This window comes from Gobio gobio (assembly GCF_949357685.1).
Source record: "Gobio gobio genome assembly, chromosome: 4".
NCBI lineage: Eukaryota > Metazoa > Chordata > Actinopteri > Cypriniformes > Gobionidae > Gobio > Gobio gobio.
In genome coordinates this window covers 35,674,532-35,693,815 of record NC_137100.1, presented here as the reverse complement: position 1 = coordinate 35,693,815, position 19,284 = coordinate 35,674,532, and the positions used below count along the sequence as shown (strand labels likewise).

The window sequence follows — 19,284 nt, the reverse complement described above, 5'->3', positions numbered from 1 at the left end:
CCTGCTGCATCGTCAATTACCTTGTTTTGGATTTTGGAGCTATAAATCCCTTCAAGCTCATGAACAGTTTTGCAGCGGCTGAGTACAAGACCTCCTCATTCACAGTAGGGGTGCACCGATCCGATATTAGGATCGGATATCGGCCGCGATACTGACAAAATAGCTGGATCGGAAAAATGAACAGATCCACAAGCCGATCCAGGTGTTTTTTTCCGTCGCAGCAGAACCTACGTCATTCGTCAGCTTCACGTGTGTCGCATGCTAGAAGGGAGCGAGCCAGAGAGTCGGCTGTGTGGAGGAGATATTTCACGCTTGCCACGCCAACTAGTTCGTCGCTGTTTCGAGGGTATTACTGCAAAGTCAGGGTCTTTCCTGCATTGACATTTTTTTGACGGCCAAAGCCTAATTTGATGAGTTATTGTGATTTACGAGTGATGTAGAACAGATGCTGCGCTTGTGACTGAGTGACAGAGAGACCGATCTGAGAGCTCCTCCCCCGCGCGCGCTCTCTGGGTCTTCAAAATAATCAGTGTTCGCTCTCATATTTCACATATTAATCCAAATCAAAAGCTCGGAAGACCGAAACCATGTTGCACGTGACACATTCGGACAATTTTGTCCTTGAATTATCACTGGGTGTGAATTGCGCTCAAAAAACATTGACTCTTCTCTGACCAGCTGACATAAAGCATACTTTCAATAAGCGGGAGACAAATTATATCCAGTTATGAAGTGTTTTCTGTGTGTTGACATCTTTCGCGATGTTCTAACAGACGGGATTGGCACACAACGCGTCTGCTAATGTCCGATTCGTGACCTAATGACTCCTTTGAACCGAATCATTTTAACGACTGGCCAGAACGTCTCGGTTACGGATGTAACCCTCGTTCCCTGAGGAGGGAACGGAGACGTAACGTTAGTGACTAACGAATGGGGGTTTCGCTTAGAAGCCTATCAACTTCGAGTTTTGAGAAAACGCCCAATGGCGTGCCAATGCCATGGGGCATGCGGAATTTGCATACGTAGCTCCGCCTCACTGCGTGAGTATATAAGGAAGTACGAGGCAATATCGCATTATGTTACCTGCTTGAGGAGCCAAGACTGAACTCCTGCGTTCCAGGCAACACAGCTCGATGTGGCAAGGGGACGTTACGTCTCCGTTCCCTCCTCAGGGAACGAGGGTTACATCCGTAACCGAGACGTTCCCTTTCGTTCAGTCACTACGACGTAACGTTAGTGACTAACGAATGGGGGTCCCAATATAATCCCGCCACTCAGCTGTCTTCCAGTGCCCTGCGTAAGTGTGAGTACCCTGTCGTAAGACTAGTACGGACGAAGGACTCCCACTTAACACAGGAATACCAAGGTACACTGGGAAGCATATCCCAGTGAGGGAATGCCAAAGATGCCTACCCGTGGGGAGGACTTAAGAGACACATATGACCCGGAGAGGGTTGCATATGGAAGATCTCTAGGGTACCAGCCGAAGGTGGATTTTTAACCCTAGGGGTGGCGGGGACACGCCAAGGGAAGAAACCCGCTCACTGCGGAGACTTACGGTGAAATACACATGTGGGGGTCGCCGGAGGGAACCATGCACATGGGGCACCTGGCCGGACATGAGGGTCTGGGCTCGAAAGGGCAGACTGAACTGATGTCGGCGTCGACAGTGCTGGAGGAGCTCAGGGCTCTCGGGGAGCTCACCTGAGGAAAATATCGCACGTATCCAGTCCGTGGAGTGGAGTGGCGAGCAAGCGAAGACACCTGAGCCTGGCCCATCACCGGCCCCTCGGGGGGGCGAGTACATAGTCGGACACTGGCTCCACTCGGAGATTGTAGAATCTGGCGAATGTGTTGGGTGTCGCCCAGCCTGCAGCTCTGCAGATGTCTGCTAGCGAGGCGCCATGCGCTAGAGCCCGAGAGGGGGCCACACTCCGGGTGGAGTGTGCCCTCACACCAAGGGGACATGGTCGGCCTTGCTGCTGGTAAGCCAAAGCAATGGTGTCCACTATCCAGTGAGACAGCCTTTGCTTTGAGAGAGCACTTCCCTTCCGCTCTCCACCATAACAGACAAAGAGCTGGTCTGAGGTCCTGAAACACTGCGTCATGTCTACGTAGGCGCGGAGGGCGCGTACTGGACAGAGCAATGCCAAGGCTGGGTCTGCCTCCTCCAAAGGCAGCGCTTGCAGGTTCACCACCTGGTCCTTGAACGGAGTGGTGGGAACCTTGGGCACATATCCAGGCCGGGGTCTCAGGATCACGTGAGAGTTAGCCGGCCCGAACTCCAGGCACGCTTCGTCAACCGAAAATGCCTGCAGGTCCCCGACCCTCTTGACTGAGGCCAATGCGGTCAGCAGAGCCGTCTTCATAGACAGAAACTTAATATCAACCGACCGCAAAGGCTCAAAGGGAGGTCTCTGCAGAGCAGTTAGTACTACTGCGAGGTCCCAAGAGGGTACGAGAGGAGAGTGAGGAGGATTCAGTCTCCTAGCTCCCCTCAGGAACCTGATGACCAGGTTGTGCTGACTTACCTTTTTGTTCTCCAAGAGATCGTGGTGGGCAGATATTGCGGCCACATATACCTTGAGGGTGGAGGGAGACAGCCTTCGCTCCAGCCCCTCTTGGAGAAACTCAAGCACGGACCCGATCGGACATTTCCAGGGGTCTTCTTGGCGGGAAGAGCACCAGGTGACGAAGAGGTTCCACTTCAACGCATAGGCATGCCGAGTGGACTCTGCCCTAGCGGAAGTGATGGTGGCGACCACCGTAGGTGGTAGGCCACTCAAACCTGCCGGGTCCCGTCTAGGAGCCACACGTGGAGGTTCCAAAGGTCGGGACGCGGGTGCCAATGGGTGCCCCGTCTCTGAGTAAGGAGGTCCGGTCTCAGAGGAATAGGCCAGGGAGGGGCTGTCGCAAGGAGAATGAGTTCGGGGAACCAGGTCCGGCCGTGCCAGTACGGGGCGACCAAAAGGACCTGCTCCTTGTCCTCCCTGATCTTGCACAGAAGCTGTGCGAGTAGGCTCACTGGGGGAAACGCATATTTGCGTAGGCCCCGCGGCCAGCTGTGCGCCAGTGCATCCGTGCCGAGCGTGCCCTCGGTCAGGGAATAATACAGGCTGCAGTGGGAAGAGTCGTGGGAGGCAAACAGGTCTACCTGTGCGTCGCCGAACTGTTCCCAAATCAGCTGAACCGTCCGGGGATGGAGTCTCCATTCTCCCGGGAGAGGCTGAAACCGCGAGAGCTCGTCGGCTGCGTGGTTCAGGACTCCCGGAATATGGACAGCACGAAGGGACCTCAGGCGCTTCTGACTCCATAAGACGAGATGGCGGGCGAGTTGAGACATGCGGCGGGAGCGTAGACCGCCCTGGTGGTTGATGTACGCTACTACGGCCGTGTTGTCTGTCCGGACAAGCACATGTTGACCCTTCAGCAACGCTCGGAAGCGGTGCAGGGCGAACCGTACTGCCAGCAACTCGAGGCAATTGACATGCAGGAGGCGCTGGGGTCCTGTCCAGGAGCCCGCGGCTGCTTGTCCATTGCACATGGCACCCCAGCCCGTGGCAGAGGCATCCGTCGATACGACAACATGCCTGGAAACTCGTTCTAAGGGCACACCGGCCCGTAGAAAGCTGAGGTTCGACCACGGGGTGAGTGTCTGTAAGCAGGCCCGAGTCACTTGGATCCGGAGCGTGCCAGACTGCCATGCCCATCTCGGGACTCGATCGCGAAGCCAGTGCTGAAGCGGTCTCATATGAAGCAATCCGAGCGGCGTTACCGCGGCTGCAGATGCCATATGCCCCAGGAGCCTCTGAAAAAGTTTCAGTGGAACCGCATTCTTGCTCTCGATTTGTCGGAGGCAAGTCAGCAGAGACTGCGCGCGCTCGCTCGAAAGCTGCGCGTACATGGCGACCGAGTCGATCTCCATACCGAGAAAAGAGATCCTCTGCACTGGGCAGAGTTTGCTCTTCTCCCAGTTGACCCGAAGGCCCAGACGGGTTAAGTGGTGGAGAACCAGATCTCTGTGTCCGCAAACCTGCTCTCGAGAGTGGCCTAGTATGAGCCAGTCGTCGAGGTAGTTCAGGATGCGGACCCCGTGCTGCCAAAGGGGCGCAAGGGCTGCCTCGGCGATCTTCGTGAAGACGCGAGGGGACAGAGATAACCCGAATGGGAGAACTGCGTACTGGTATGCCCGCCCCTCGAAAGCAAACCGTAGGAACGGTCTGTGTCGAGGAAGGATGGAGACATGGAAGTAGGCGTCCTTCAGGTCAATCGCTGCAAACCAATCGTACGGACGAACGCATTCGAAAAGGCGTTTCGCAGTCAACATCTCGAACGGAAGCCGGTGAAGGGATCGGTTCAAGATGCGAAGGTCCAGGATTGGCCGTAACCCACCGGTTTTCTTGGGTACAATGAAGTAGGGGCTGTAGAACCCCGACCTCATTTCGGCTGGAGGGACAGGCTCGATCGCACCCTTCGCCAGTAGAGTGGCAATCTCCGCACGCATGACGGGGGCATGGGCCCCGGTCATGGTATAGCGGACTCCCCTGTAACGGGGAGGAGCCTGCGCGAACTGAATCGCGTAGCCGAGCCTGATGGTCCGGGCAGCCCAGCGGGACAGCCCCGGAAGCTGAAGCCAGGCTTCCAGAGACTGCACCAACGGGGTCATCCGGACGACAGACGTACCCTGGGTGGGGCAGCGAGGCAGCGTTACCGGCGCGGACAGGGGAGGCTGTTGGGCGTCCCCGGGTCGGAGCACGGTTAACGGCTGCGCCCTGACAGAGGAGACCAGGGAAGGACTCGCGTTCCACTGGGGTCTGCTCTGCCAGGGGGCTGGCGACAGAGAGGGATGCGAGTGGCGAGACCCGAGGGTGGCGCGCACTGTCATCACCGGTCTCTGGGTGCTCAGAGACAGGAACATGAGTTCTTCCCAAGCGCTGCTAGCCCGGGGGCCAGCAGCGGAAGGATTTTCCCCCGGCCCTCCACCGGGGGAAGGAGAGGCCCTGCTACCATCCCCTGGGAAGAACTGGAACCCATCTCTGAGTTGTCCACCTCCATCCTGGCGTTTAACCAGTCTGGGGAGCGGACTGGGCGACATCCTCAACCACCTCCACGGCGCGGCCCAGGTGAAGGCTGCTGCTGGGGCCGGGCGGGAAGAGGGAGGGCGCCCTCGGCGGCGAGCGGACTGAGGCGACTGGGCCGGCGGCTGGTGCAGCAGCTGGCCGCCGGGGCAGTACGTGTTGCAGCCTCAGTCTGCTCTGGGGCGGCCGAGAACTGTTGGGCGCAGTTCTCAGCCGCGCCGCCGAAGAGGCCAGCCTGGGATATGGGTGAGTTGAGGAGGCGGGCCCGCTCAACGTCCTCCACATCACCAGGTAAGGCCTGGTGTTCTCCCGGACCACAGCTGTGGACATCGCCCGACCCAGGGAGCGTGTGGCCACCTTCACCGCCCGGGGGCGGGGTCAGTTGCGGCACGCAGCTCAATGAAGAGCCCTGGGTCGGCTCCACCCTTGTGCATGTGCAAAGGGGCGGCGGCCTGCCCGTAGCACTGCGGGACCACGCCACCGAAGTAGACGAGCCCACAGGCTTTGGGGGGGGTGCTTAGGGCAGCCACACCACGCCACGTCAAAGCCCTCTGTGGACACCGTAGTGCGCAACAGAGAGTTCAACAGTGGGGGGGGGAGGGGGCCCCAGTGTACCCTAGGCCGCGGCCCCATCAAGGGCAGAGAAGGCGGAGGAGGCCACCAAACGGTCGCGAGAAGCACGGGGACTTCCGGGACCGCGTGATCTCCTCATGCACCCCGGGAGCGAAAGGCATTGGGGGCGGGGCCCAACAGCTGTCGGGTGCCGCCCCCAAAACCAATCGCGCAACCACGAGCACCCGCGACTGGGCGGAGTTCCACACCAGCGCGAGACCCGCGGCTGTCCGAGATAACATGGCTGTCAACTTTAGGTCAGATCAGGCAGTGCTGACACACCCGGAGGCGGAGCACAACCTAATCGTCATCCCCAAAGGACTCCAGCCCACCTTGGGATGCGGCGATCGACATCTCACTGCTATCCGGAGCGTGAACTGAACGAACGGGGCGTCAGAGACGGGCCGTAGATTCAATCCAACACTCGCGGAAGCGATGTATAAGAGGGGGGTGTGGCCCGAGGAATGAACGTCGGGGTTCTTAATACCACAGCACCGCCCTCAGGTCACCCTGGCCACCAGCCAAAGTACCATCTCACTCGGGGACGGTAGATTGGGGTGTGGCAGAGGGGACTCTCTCTCCTCACGGAGATCATTGAGTCTCGACCGTGACATCGCGATGGTCACGCCCCCGCAATGGAAACGTGACACATCCGCAAACACTGCCCGTGCGTGCTGAAGCCCAAACACGCCCGAGCAGTGAATGCGTCCACAGACAGCAGCGGAAAATCGATCGCACCCGGAAGTGCACGGGCGAGCCGTCTTGAAAAAGACGTGCCACGCGCAAGCTCTTTTTGTGAGAGGAAAACCTTGCAGTCGATGCCGAAGCGCCCAGGGAAACACACACCAGCTGTCAGGCGGACCACTGCACAGATCAGCAGGCAGGAAGTATGCGATCACTGGAACGCGCCGTCACACCAACACCGACTGGAAAGCTGCTCGTCTCGAAGAAGCTGACAGAGTCTCAGAAGGCTGTAGGAGTGAAGAGGTAGGTACTCTTGGCTCCGAAAGCAGAACATAATGCGATATTGCCTCGTACTTCCTTATATACTCACGCAGTGAGGCGGAGCTACGTATGCAAATTCCGCATGCCCCATGGCATTGGCACGCCATTGGGCGTTTTCTCAAAACTCGAAGTTGATAGGCTTCTAAGCGAAACCCCCATTCGTTAGTCACTAACGTTACGTCGTAGTGACTGAACGAAAGGGAACAACTGATCCGTCCAACACTGAACTCATGAACTCAGTTTATTAATTTACTCAGAACGCAACTGAAATGAGAACACAAGTGTGCTTACCCAATTTAGCAAGAGTGGGTAGTAAGAATTATTTTTAATTATCAACAGTATTTCATCTTATTTCTGTTGACAATGTGTAGTAAAATAAAAAGGCCTAGCCTACAATCATTTAATCTGGAGTGAGGTGAAACCAGAACAAAGTTGTTATTAGCTAGCTGAAAATTTTTTAATAAATTGCATATGGCAGAAAATTAGACTATTTGTTAATTTGTAATGCTACTTTTTAATATTGATATGATTATATACCAAAACAATTATCTGTAGTGTAAAAAATGTTTGGTAACTGTCAGATTACTATTGTATGTTTGACCAATAGGCCTACACTGTTTTTTGTTTCCACTGCTACATTTTATTTATTTAAAGAAGTTAGATTACATTCTATTTTAGATTTGAATGCACAATTGTTTTTTAAATAAATAAGAATTCAACACCTTACATACATCTGTTATTTTGTCTTAGTTATGTTTAGTTAGTAAAGTCTGGTGCCTTTAGTCTCTTCAAGGAAGGTATAAGGTGGAAGATATACAGTTTATTATTAATTCAACAATATATCGGATCGGTATCGGGTATCGACAGATACACAAAGCCCAGGCATCGGTATCGGTATCGGGACTGAAAAAGTCGGATCGGTGCACCCCTAATTCACAGGCCGCATAACGTTAACTGCAAGAGCACAGTCGTACTGGCAAAGGTAAGATGGCACTTCTTCTTCTTCTTCGAGTTGTATGGCCGTTGGCAAACCAGCTAAAAGAAATATGCTATTTACTGACAATGTATTAATACCTACGTATCTTAATGATTCTGTCAAAAATGTATTCTTTCTCTGTTGTATTCTGTGCAATGAATCAACACGTTCATAAGATGGCACTTGTGTTTTTGGCCAAGTTATTAAAACAAACAAAATGCTAAATATTCAGCTAAAGTTATGTTATTTTAACTTTAGACGCGATCCGGCGTCTTTTCGTCAGCTCCTCCACCTGCTTCCCTTGTTGTTTTTTTCCAGGAAGGAAAGCTGAAAAAACGTATTCCATTGTTCAGTTTCCTCCCTGAACGATCGTGTGATCTGCTATGGCAGTTCTTGATCCAGCAGTACTGACCAACCATATCAACGTTTATTAAAATCTCGACAGAAAATCCAAACACAGCCTCCAAAACACGAATGTCCTGCAGATATGGCGGAGGACCCATAATGCAACACGGCGTGACGTAACCTTCACATTCCTTATTAGTCTTCGCATGTTCACTTCGTAAATACGGGGGCGATACTTCCGCCTACGTCTAGTGTGACGTTTTCGACGTGATTGCGCAATCACTGGTGGCCGCTGAGCAGTGCAAGATGAGCAATTTAGGTTAAAAAGTATATTCATTTTTTTTTAAAAAGCCACAACACAAGAGAATCAAGCCACAACACAACAGAAACTAGCCAAAACTCAACGAAAAAGCCACAACACAACGAAAACAAGTCACAACACAAAGAAAACAAGCCAAAACACAATGGAATCAAGCCACAACACAACCAAAAAGCCACAATATTATTTTGTTGTGTTGTGGCTTGATTTTGTTGTGCTGTGGCTTTTGTTGTGTTGTGGCTTTATTTTGTTGTGTTGTGGCTTGATTTCGATGTGTTGTGGCTTTATTTCGTTGTGTTGTGGCTTTATTTTGTTGTGTTGTGGCTTGATTTCGATGTGTTGTGGCTTTATTTCGTTGTGTTGTGGCTTTATTTCGTTGTGTTGTGAACTTATGTATGCTTTTAAAATTTCGTTGTGTTGTGAACTTATGTATGCTTTTTAAATTTCGTTGTGTTGTGCACTACTGGGCCACCATAATAATGAGATGAAAATAAAGATACAGGCCCATAGGATGTGAAGGGGGAAAAAGAAAGCTATGGTAAAAATAAAAAAAATAAATGATACATTTTTTAAAAAAATGTCGTAAAATTACAATACAATTAGAAAACAAATAAATACATTAATACTATTTTAAAATGCTAAAAAAGTTAACAATAAAATACACTAATAAATGTTGCAAAATATATAAATATACCATACACAGGACTTGACATGAACACCCACCAACCCGCCAAATGTGGGCGGATTTCAGCAGTGGCATCTAATGCAGTCACTCCTAGCCACATTGGTGGATTGAATTTTATATATAGCCTAATATAGGCTGTACATTTTTCAATTGTAGTCTTTTTTTAAAAAAAGCATCTGAAATAAATAAAAAACTAAGTGCTATGTAGTTGTCAAAAATTTAGCTTTTTCGATACATATCACTACTGAAATAGCGTTTCCAATACTCAAAATGCTGAGCAAAAAAGTTAATGTCAAGCCCTGCGTATATATAAAGAACAAAGTAAATCAAATCAATATGTTATAAAATTTGAATAAATAAATGCACCAATAATTTTGCAAAATTTGATCTAAATGAAAATGTAATTGTAAAAATAAATATGCTAATAAAATAAAATATGTTTTTAAATTGGAACAAAACAAAATACATAAATTAAAACAAATGTTAAATTAGAACAGAATAAACACATCAAGAAATGCACTAACATTTTTAAGAAATAGTCAAACAAATGTGATAATTTGGTACAGCGCATTTCTCTCTCTCCCCTCACACACACACACACACGCGCGCATTAAAATGCACACATAATTAATTTGTGTCTAACTCACTCAGGTATCTTCACGGCTTCTTGTGCGGCCGTCTTCTCTCTTTTTTTATCTACTCAAACAAGGGATCTGAAGGACAGCGCATGTACCAGCAGATGGCACTAGTGAGACAGGGCTGTAACTGTTCTAAAGGCCGCTGCGTGGGAGGACAACAGACAGGATGCATTGCCGAAGACAGCGCCACACAAACTGTCCTGTGCAGTCTCAGGGACATGTGGGGCCGAAACATCTTCAGCGGATAAGTAGCATACTTTATCCTACTGAGGGCTAAACAGCACAACTTGGCAGCAAACGCATCCAAACATCCACAAACACACAGACACATTTCATTACGTTCAACATAATAAACTAGGACTAGTGGAGAAAAACTCATTGCTGTGATCTTTAAGACAATAAACACCTTTCATTCATCACATTCATTCAGACATACTTTGACACACTCACATGCAGTTGTATCAGCATTTTTTTCACACAGTTTCAGGCTAATGTAAGGAATTAATTTATTGTTACTGCCACTTTTGGTGAATTAAATGCATTCAATTGACTTCAGTGTCAATTTAATGCATCCACGATTAATAAAATTTTTTTTTTTTTTTCAAAGAAAAAATGTATTGACTATTGACCCCAAACTTTGAAATGCTAGTGTTGTAAAACCATCATTTGTGTGTGAATGGAACCCCACCCAGATGTTATCTCATCTCACATCAGTCCAGACAGTGAATGACAGACACACCCCTGCGACTGATGAATCTCAACAAGCTCAGCATGAGATCTTACTTCAACATGCTGTTTTTCAAGGTAACACAATGAACAGCATTTAACCATTACATGAACCCAAGTAAGCAGTCTCATACTGACTCAGACAAATTCATTTACAAATATACCTACAGGTAAATATTTTATAAGTCCACAACTCCGTACACGAGAAACTCTGGACTTGAATAGATACTCAACTAAACTAAACTTGAGACAATATATTTGAATATATAGAAAACAATCCTAATGTTGAACACCGTACAGAGAACAGACAAGTTAACAGAAGGTCATATTACATAAACTAAACAGAAAAGAAAAGGGAAGTGACTCAATTCTGTGTTACTATGGAAGCAGACGTCAGATGATAATATTGTTCGAGTTTACTTTGTCCAGTGATGTCATGACTGTCAAGAATGGATGCATGTCTGTCTGATGTAGGCCTACACTGTAAAATCCAACAGTTGTTCTTACTAAGACTTTTTTAGTAAACTTTACTTAATGTCCAATAATTTGTTGACCTTACTTAAAACAAGTAAGTAATCTGAACTATTTGCATGCTATGCCTTCGTTACTTAGAAAACTCAAGAAAACATTACTTGACTGGTTTGAGTACCATTTTGCCAAAGCAAAAAAACAAGCGGGTGGACGGGCGGACGGGCAAAGTGTTTTTGAGGTGGGGCAATTTTTTCCAGACTTATCACTCATTTCCCTCACTTCTTCTCACCATAATTGTGATTAGTGTTCCCTTTGGTTGGACACTTGGAACTTCATTCATATTATAGTAATTAACTTCCTATTAATGCAGCAATGCAACAAGAAATTGATTTCAAAACAAGGGAAGTAATATGTATGTATGTATATATGTATATATATATATATGTGTGTGTATGTAATATTTGTCCATTAATGATATAGAACATAACTATTTTTCATGTCAAATAATGACCTTTTAACATTTTTTTTGCTAATATTTATGGCATAACCTTTTAATTGAGTTGATATAATCCCTCTATGTTTGTCACAATATCATTTGACCATGCTCGAGTGTGTCACACACACACTTCAACATTCAGCATGCAAAACACAACAATGGTAACAAGGATTTTTTTTATTTTATTTTTTATTTTTTATTATTAATACGACCTTTACTATTTTACTTGCTGTCATTATTGGGGTTATACTGACAAAAGACAAATAGTAAAATAAAGGCAAAAATAGTAAAACGAAGCAATTAATTTATTCATGCCACAATGCACTCTGGGAGTACACTTCCTCAGATCCCAGATAGAATTAAGTTGACAAAACTTAAACGGTTTAAGTAAGAACAACTTAATGCAATTAAGTAATGCTTACTTAATTGAATTAAGGCAAGAAGTTTGCACAATTTAATTAAGTAAACTGAACTAATTAGTTTTTACAGTGTACTCTCTTTTACCATATTTACTGCCCGAGGCTTGTTTAATTTTTCTGTCCGTTTTCATGTGTGAACTCTGTGACTTCCTGTTTCATCAAACTCTTTAATCAGCAGCCTCCATAGAAAATGCCAAAATATTTTCTCATTCATGCCCGCGTCATTCCTCTTACCCTCTTCCCTCTGCTCTGGGCGGAGTGGAGGAGAAGGCATGTGAAGAAATTCCTCGCTCTGTCCTGACCGCTTCTTTTCACTCTCCCAAATAAGGACGCACATTGCAATACAGGGAAACGAGAGAGGAAGGGAGGGGCAGAAAACGGTGAAGAGTGAGAGAGACTTAAAAAAAAAGTCATGACCTTTTATGGATGTGGTTGCCTCCTCTTTTGCCATTTTAGCTCTTGTCCTTCACTCCTTCTCTTTCTCATGCTCCGTCTCGCTCTTGGTGAAGTCATTTCCATGAGAGTGGCACTCCCTGAGCTTGGACCCTGAACTCTGTCATAAAGGGGAAGAGATTCTGTTTCACATAGCCTACACACACACACAGTTGTGTGCACCACAGAATACGCATTTCCATATCAAGACTACTGAGCAGGGTTTTAAACACATAAACTGGTAAGTACTTTACATATAAACCTATGTATTGCTATGTTAAAATGATTTTGTAAGGAATAAATATGTAATATAAACCAAGGTAGAGAGAGAGAGAGTGAACAAGAGAGTAAGAATGACAGTCAGAAAAGAGAGAATTTGAGTATTTAGAGATATGTTTTAGTGGTATGGACTGACTATAGCAAAGAATAAAGACATCTTGTAATCTTAGATCGCTCTTTAGAATTCTGTTGAATGCCTCTGCCTGTTTTCACATGTTCTGAGTCTCTAAAGTGTTTTTATTGGCAGTAGCTGATGACATGTTGCAATATCTCTCCGTCTTTCACATACACACACATTTTCAAACTGCATCTTCCAAAACGGAATAATAATCTGGCTGCATGACGCACATGTTTTTTCTCTGTAAATGAGGGTTGTCCTTTTTACTCCTCTCTCTCCCTCTCCCTCTCTCTTTTGTGAGATTCAAGTGAGAGTATCAGATCTCTGCAAAAATGCTTCTGGTTCTGAACTGAAACCAACTTCTCAATAGCATCTGGTTTCCTTTGTTTGAAGACTAAGTGTTTGTGGTTAAAGCTCCGTTGACAATTTGATTTTTGATTTGGCGAAACATAACTAAACTGAATATCACAAAGTCATTAATTCTTAATTATTTGTCCCTCCATTAACATATCAGAAGGGTTTGCTTAGATACCACACCTCATCCTCAGCTAACATTACTGAAGAAGGAGTCTTAGAGTTGCATGATATCGAGCCTGAAGCCAAACAGAAGATAAGGTGAACATTATTACGCAATATTATATACAAGGACATTTATGAGAAATTTCAGTGTTGTAACTCATATTGCATCAGAGACTCCAGGTGTGCTTGTGTGTGTAAGTGCACATGGCCCTACAGATGGTGTTCTACTGCTTACAAATACAGGAAACGCTCAACGGATGTGAACAAATTGGACTGAGATATGCACAGTTTTTTGCATTAAGACACGCACAAACACACACACCTCACTTCCAAACATGGGCAGGGCAAGATGTAACTTGTCATTTTGTATATTCACCCATAGCAAGGATGTCTGATTTTAGACAAGGATGCATGTATATGAAATGTTTGTGAATGTCGAATCTGAGTGCAATAAGCTAGAAAAATTAGGAAACGGCAGGACTATTGCAAGAAAGAGTGTACTCTTTTTGTGTTTGAATGTCACAAAGGAGTCAAATGGAAGTCACAAGTTCCGACTCTTGACTAACTAGCAACAGGCCACAGTTTTCTTTAGTGGATGAGGGTTGGACTTTGACAAATCTATCTCTGAGTTTTAGCTTGAATCTATCTTTCTATCTGTATGAGTTTGCCTATACTGTTGTGTTTGCATTTTAGTTCATGGTGTGGTACCTCAAACAGTAATGAATTCAAATGAAGGCCTGATAACTCCAATATAGCCTAACAGCTGAAAGGTCATAAGAACATGTTGACAAAAAAACAGGTTGCAGCATTTTTGAAACTCAATGGTCATCAGTTTCTGATTACAATCTGAGATGTCTGTCTCTTTACTAGTTCAGAGGTTGTGTTGCTACATGCTCTGTTAAGTACATGCTCTGTCTGACCAAGTGACGATACACTCCAGTGAACAGTACAACTAATATTTGCATTGAAACGTTTTTTCACAGCAGTCTTCAGTTAGATGTTTCGGTAACACTTTACAATACGGGTGCACTAATATGCATTAATTCATGCTTAACTAATGCACAGATAATCACAAGTTAATGTATGACTCATGAAGAACTAAACCATTTATTAATGATTACTGCATCAGCAACAAATGAAGATTCTATATGATTAATAGATTAAGTAATCAATAAATTGTTATTAAATAATCATGTAATAATTCCCTAATAACATATTATATTAACTAATAATGTAAATTAACGTGTTAATTACCACCATGGGTCGAAGCCATGCGTTTCAACTTCCAGTTGTCTGCTTTAATTAATAATTAGCTAATGCTTTGCAAAGGTATCATTATGTTATGACTTTACTTTTTGAATCACATGACTGTTAACTAATTCAAAATTAATTCAAAACCCATAACCACAATGACATATTACTTAACAATTAGTTAATAGTCATATGCCTCAACAAGTAAAGTCATTACATAATGACACCTTTGCAAGCAGACAACTGGAAGTTGAAGTACAAAGCTTTGACAATTGTGGTAATAAATATATGAATTTACATTATTAGTTAATATAATATGTTATTAGGGAATAAATACACGATGACACATTTAATTAAAGGGTTACTTCAGTGATTTAGCATTAAGCTTCAAGCTGGGTCATTTATGTAGTAGAAATGTGAAATTATTTTTGAATTTGGTGCCTTCTAGACTGAGAAAAGACAGAAAATGTATTTTTGTCTCATGTGGATGAAAGACAACTCCCAGAATGCACTTGCTTCGCTGCCCTACGAGGCCACTCTGTAGTCCATACACTGTCGTTTTGATCTTCATAGTAATACAAACATTTAGTTCAGTTAGAGAATAAACACTACAATTAAAAACTGAACGTGTCTTTTCAATAAAGTGTGAGTGAGCCGAACGAAAGTCACGGCACAGACTCAGCAGTGTCAGATTTCCTTCATCACGAAGAGCTGAGCAGAGCTGAGGTAACATTAAGCGCCAGTCTGGCACGTTTTCAGATCGCATATGGAAGCTAAACTATCACAGGAATTCATTGAAAAGTTGAAACACTCACTTTGCTCTGCATCGATCCGTTATGATTGTCCGTGCGGCCGTCTGTCTTACATTCTGTGCGTGAGATCTCTTCCCTATGGGCGGGTTGATAACACGCGGAACAGCTCCATCTAGTAGCTGTAGTCTTTAGCCTCTGGCCAAAAAATCCAAAAAAAGTAATTTTTTTCCAGAAATAAAGTGCATAATTCTCTCGTCTCAGGGGGATATGAGGGGGGAAAGTTCCATATACTACCGGGTTTCTACTGATACAATGCCTAATGCTAAATCACTGAAGTTACCCTTTAATAGCAATTCATATATTATTTAATCTATTAATCATATAGAATGTTCCTTAGTTGCTAATGCTAGCCTGACAAGCCAGATCCACATCAAGATGTTGGGTCTGGAAACTCACCATTGACAGGGCTCAATCCGAGGGGCGGGATAAACGGTTGTCTTTCTAATTCCCTCTGCACGCAATTGGATAGCGCCATGAGCACCACAACCAAAGCAAAGAAGAAGGTGAAGCCGAGCTAACGTTAGCTGATTGACTTTCACGGTATCCGGTAGACAAAACTTCGAACATATCTTCTTTTCTTAAGAATGACTTCAGTGCCGTTCTTTGTTCTTTTCTCAAAGAAAAGCTTAACTCCAAGTCTTCCAGAGTCACGGCCAAAGCCGAATCAAAAGACCGCTGTTCGTCAGGTTTGTTTACGAGTAGCACGCAGAACCTCCGCAACTCTGCCGTGACGTGGCGTCATTATGTTAAGCCTGCCCACCGACTCTACACACGCTGTGATTGGCCTGACCAGAGTTTGTTTTTTCCAGCTCTCAGGTCTACCGAGAGTTGCTAGACTACACTCACAACAAAATACATTTTCTGCCACTAGGGTGGGTCTAGATTTCTAGGCTATGCTGATGCAGTAATCATTAATAAATGGTTTAGTTCTTCATGAGTCATACATTAACACGTGATTATCTGTGCATTAGTTAAGCATGAATTAATGCATATAAGTGCACCCATATTGTAAAGTGTTACTTACCGATATTTCTTACAAAGCTCAATCCTCTGTCTACACAGATTCAGTCTTTTTAACAGTAAAACCAAACCTGCCTGAACAGATCATTGCAAAATAGCGTGGCGGCTTAAAAACACGTAGAGCACATCTGCTTATTCTTGTATAGTTTTGGTCCAGTGTCGTTAATGAAAACTAAAACTGTGTTTTCTCAGTCAAAATGGCAAATAAAGGTCCATCCTATGGTCTGAGTCGCGAGGTGCAGAGTAAGATTGACAAAAAGTACGATCCAGAGCTGGAGGAGCGGCTGGTGCTGTGGATAATCGCTCAGTGTGGGGATTCTGTAGGAAAACCTCAACCTGGAAAACAAGGCTTTCAGCAGTGGCTTAAGGATGGATGTGTAAGTCCATGTTTATCTGAGAAAACATTCAAGTTTATCTTTATATCTTTTAAATTGTATGAGGTTGCATTATAAAAGTCTCTGCCATGTCACCACAACTGTTTCACAATTATAATCATCTTGTTTTCTGTTCATTCTTTGTAGATTTTATGTGAGCTGATTAACAGTCTCCATAAGGATTCAAAGCCTGTGAAAAAGATCCAAAGTTCTGGAATGGCTTTCAAACAGATGGAGCAAATCTCTCAGTTCCTTGTTGCTGCTGAACGCTATGGAGTCACCAAGTCTGACGCGTTTCAAACCGTTGACCTCTGGGAGGGTGAGCGTCTGTTTTGACATCATGTGATCTTAAAGGAGTCAACGATTGATTTGTCTGTCTAAATTCTGTCATTAAAAATTAAACTGGCACATAACAGTGTTATGCAAGGATCATTATATACTATTATAGTAGTTACTAATATTTTGGATCAGAGTTTATATTTTCAGTTTTCATTTCAATTCAATTTTATTTTATTTTATTGTAGGGCTACATTTTTGTAATTTGGTTGTGTGCTTTTGTTTTTTTCAGTTTTATTAATTTTAGTACTTAATCTTAAACTACTTTTATTAACTTAGTTTTCTAATAATTTATTTTTTCTTTTCATTTTATTTCAGCTTTATTTCAGGAAAGAAAATTATTTTAAGTTGAAGTATATTTGTTCAGCTGGTTTTAGTTCTAAAGAGGCAGTTACATTAATGTTCTCATCAGGAACTGCCAAAAATGGCATAATGTATTAATGTATATGTTTGTGTGTGGGTAGGTAAGGACCTTGCCGCTGTGCAAATGATGCTGATGTCTTTGGGGAGTCTAGCTGTTACTAAGAGTGATGGCTGTTACCAAGGTGACCCTGCTTGGTTTCACAAGTGAGTGTTGTTGTAGCTTCTTCTTCCTGTTCGCAAAATGAACTGGCTGACTGGCCACCATAGCAACCAGATAACAAAAACAAGCCACTGTACTGGTCAATATGCAGTTGTGGTTTATCGTCATAGCAACATGATTACAAACACTTATTGGCCAGATATTTGAATGTGTCCAGCATGGGATCAGCAAACACAGATAAGTGTATGTCTCACAGAAATATGGCATTATGAAACTTTACAAAAGAAAAGATGCTATAAACAAACAGCAATAATAAACAAATATAACTTAATTGGCAGCTGAGGGTAAACGTTGCTTAAAAAAAGTTTGGGGTCGATGAAAGGTAACATTGTAAAACAGTAATATTTAAATAACTGGTTTCTATTTTTAATACATTTCAAAATGTAAATTACTCCTATGCTGAATTTTCAGCATCATTACTCCAGTCTTCAGTGTCACATGATCCTTCAAGTCATTCTGATATGCTGATTTGCTGCTCAAGAAACATTTATTATTATCAATGTTGACAACAGTGTGCTACTTAACATTTTTGTGGAAACTTTGAAACATTTTTTGCAGGATTCTTTGATGAATAGAAAGTTATATCTACATTTATTTGAAATATAAGTCTTTTGTAACCTTCTAAAATGTCTTTACTGCCACTACTTTTGATCAATTTAATTCATCCTCACTGAATAAAAGTATTCTTTTTTTTTTATCTTACTGTTCAAACTTTTGAACGGTAGACTAATGTATGTGTGTGTACTAAATTGTTTGCTATTATCTTAACATCAGGAAAGCCCAGGAGAACAAGAGAGAGTTCTCTGAGGATCAGCTGAAAGAGGGTCAGAGTGTAATCGGCCTACAGATGGGCACTAACAAAGGGGCATCACAGGCAGGCATGACTGGTTACGGACGACCTCGACAGATCTTTAACAACAAATAAAGACTGGACGACCAGTAATCTATCTTGGCTCATCAGCGGGGTGGACCAGACGAATAGTCTCACTTAAACCTTCAGCAAACCCCAGCTGGACAATAACAACAAACAGAACACAGCTTAAACCAAAGTTTACAAATGCATTGCATCATTTGAACCTAAAACTGCTATAGGTCCTTGCTTCAGAAACCAAGCATTCCCCACACATGAGCCGGTCTCCAATACATTCCATTAGAATCAAGTCTGCCTTAAATTCTATTAGGGTGCAGACAGACATACATTCCATTATTCTATTACATACATTCCAAAGAAATGCATTCTGCTGCACTCCATGGGAACAAAATGCATGTAAGGGGAATTTGGCCTTGCACAGTCAGTTGTTTGTCTTGTCTTTCTGTGGATCTGATTTGTATGCTCTGCTCTAAATTCACTTCCTAATCTAAAAATCTAAATGAATCTAGGGCCTTTAATTGATATGCTTATACATTGTATACATGAGTCACGTATAATTGATTTTGCTAATAAAATTCAGTTACATTTTGAAGTCTCTTTGTGTTCAGTTGTGTTCTAGCCTTAGCTTAGTTTCCATCCGTAGTCCCAGACATGGATAAACAGACAAAAAAAAAAAAAAAAAAAAAGATTAGACAAAAAGCAAACATAATACCAAACGGACATATAAAGATAAAAAGTGTCCATGCTTAGATAAAATACTTAAGATGCATATTTAAAAATCACTATGCAATCACTATACTTTAGACATCCTAAAGTGCTTATTATAAGCACTAAACAAACTAAATAAAAGTGTGGCTTCCTCTAATTACCATTGGTAAAGTGTTCCAACTTGTGCAACCTTTAATAGAAAGGACATTTT

General features: G+C 44.0%; 1 protein-coding gene across 1 annotated transcript; it reads left to right on the top strand.

Annotated features, from left to right (window-relative positions):
• The first annotated feature begins 11,978 nt into the window (after positions 1-11,978).
• On the top strand, positions 11,979-18,957 carry tagln2 (transgelin 2). The gene is made up of 5 exons (XM_079815372.1): positions 11,979-12,443; positions 16,394-16,578; positions 16,723-16,894; positions 17,376-17,478; positions 18,269-18,957. The coding sequence occupies exons 2-5, from the start codon at positions 16,399-16,401 to the stop codon at positions 18,417-18,419; spliced, it is 606 nt and encodes a 201-aa protein (XP_079671498.1). The 5' UTR covers positions 11,979-12,443; positions 16,394-16,398; the 3' UTR covers positions 18,420-18,957.
• Positions 18,958-19,284: the final 327 nt, after the last annotated feature.